At 45.8% G+C, this 2,061-nt stretch overlaps 1 protein-coding gene across 1 annotated transcript; it reads left to right on the top strand.

Moving 5' to 3' along the window:
* Positions 1 to 823: 823 nt before the first annotated feature.
* Positions 824 to 1,768, top strand: LOC107115765 (mas-related G-protein coupled receptor member H-like). Its single transcript, XM_015417531.1, has one exon. It carries the CDS (start codon positions 824 to 826, stop codon positions 1,766 to 1,768), a length of 945 nt encoding a protein of 314 aa, XP_015273017.1.
* Positions 1,769 to 2,061: the final 293 nt, after the last annotated feature.

The following is a 2,061-nucleotide window of genomic DNA, read 5'->3' as shown; positions in this document are numbered from 1 at the left end:
GGAGCTGCATCATGTGAGTCTAGAAGATTCTGGCTATCAAACTGAGCAAACGCAATCATCTTCCTATCTCTTTCTCTCAAGCATATGACCATTAGAAGCAATTCTTTCTCGCTCTCCCCTGCCCTTACCCCTTTTTGTTTTAAACTGACATTCAGATAAGGCAGAAGAACATAGTGCACTTTATTGTGCTTCCTTCCCATCTAGATCTTGATTCTAGACCTTTTTGGTGTTACTTCTGAATTGTGCGGGAAATGTCTCTGCAACACTAGGGGGAATGTCTATCCCCCCCCCCCGACTGGCCTGTTGAGTAATGATGGGGAATGGAGGGACCATCCAGAACGTCCTGGCTCCCCGCTGCCACCACCTACTGTGGCAGTGAATTCCATGTGTTAATTACTCTTTGGGTGAAGAAGGACTTCCTTTTATCTCTTCTAACCCGACTGCTCGGCAATTTCAATGAGTGCCCACGAGCTCTTGTATTGTGAGAAAGGGAGAAAAGGACTTCTTTCTCCACCTGCTCTGTCCCATGCATAATCTTATAAACCTCGATCATGTCACCCCTCAGCTGTCGTTTCTCCAAGCTAAAGAGCACCAAGCGCTTTAACCTTTCTTCATAGGGAAAGTGTTCCAACCCTTTGCTCATTCTAGTTGCCCTTTTATCCACTTTTTCCAATGCTAGAATATCCTTTTTGAGGTGTGGTGACCAGAACTGTACACAATACTCCAAACGAGGAGTAACAGAACATCCCTCTTTCTTTTTCCCTATCAGGGGTATATAGAGGACGAGAGGAGACAAGAGCCTCCGAAGGAGAGTTTGAGCACAATGAGCAATTCAAGCCAGATGCCCCTCTCCACTGTGGAAACTGGAGAAGAATACGAGGGATATGATTCTATGTCCACGTACGCAAATCGTTCAGAGTATACGCGAGACTATACTCCAGAAATTATTGTCATCTCTGTCTGCATTTTGGGACTTGTGGGGAACGGAATCATCATCTGTCTTCTTGGCTTCTGCATTAAGAGGAGCTCTTTCACCACCTACATTCTCAATTTGGCTGTGGCTGACTTTGGTGTGCTCACAGCTGCACTGGGTACAAATCTGCTTCCAATCGTCTTCAAATATGATTGTGAGCATTTATTTCGGTTCTTCCATGAGCTCTTCAATGTCACATACACTGCTGGTCAATTTTTGCTAACAGTCATCGGCATTGAAAGGTGCGTGTTGGTCTTCTTCCCAATCTGGCATCGATGCCATCAGCCACCACACCTGTCCACCATTGTCTCTACTATTATATGGGTCATCTCTTTACTGGTCTGTGAACTCCCCTTCATTCTCCATTGGAATTTGGAGTTCGATTATTGGGAGCTGTGCTTTTTCATGAATGCCCTTCTTTGCCTCCCGCTTCTGAGTATCTCGACTCTGGCTCTGTTCATCAAAGTCCACTTTAAATCACAACGGCACAAGTGGGGAAAGCTTCTAGTGGCCATCTCACTTGCTCTCCTCTTCTTCCTGATTTTTGCCTTTCCATTTAATGTCCTTTACATCCTCAACTACTGGTATTGTTCTGCCTATCATCACTTGTATGTCTGGGGTTTCTTCTGTACCTCCATAAACAGCAGTGTGAACCCAGTCATCTATTTCCTGATTGGGAGGAAGAAAAGGAGTCGAACTAGGGAGAGTCTGAAGGTGATACTAGAGAGGGTTTTCAAAGAGGAGGAGAATGGTGGGCGTCCCCCAGTTCAAATGTCTGCTCTGATGTCTCCATGAAAGGTGAATGCTTCTAGTTCAATGGTCCAGATTCTGCTGTACGCTTGACTCTAAGATGTTAGAATGAATTGTTTTGGATGCTTTCGGGTTCTCACAGGTTCTCTAGCCAGAAATATGTAGAGCTAACAGAGGGGAAGGAGAGGGGAAGGTGAAGGTGGGAGAGACTTCCCAGTGCTGGTCCTCCATCAATGTTCATCACAGTTTGCCTGCTTCCAAAGACTGAAGAGCACCGGCTCCACCAAAAGGAAATCTCGACCCACCAGCCATCTGCTTTCCAGGTGATGCTGATTTCT

Source organism: Gekko japonicus, unplaced genomic scaffold (genome assembly GCF_001447785.1).
Source record: "Gekko japonicus isolate JY-2015 unplaced genomic scaffold, Gekko_japonicus_V1.1 scaffold4547, whole genome shotgun sequence".
Lineage (NCBI taxonomy): Eukaryota > Metazoa > Chordata > Lepidosauria > Squamata > Gekkonidae > Gekko > Gekko japonicus.
The sequence above is the reverse complement of the archived record's forward strand: the minus strand, read 5'-3'. Positions and strand labels throughout refer to the sequence as shown.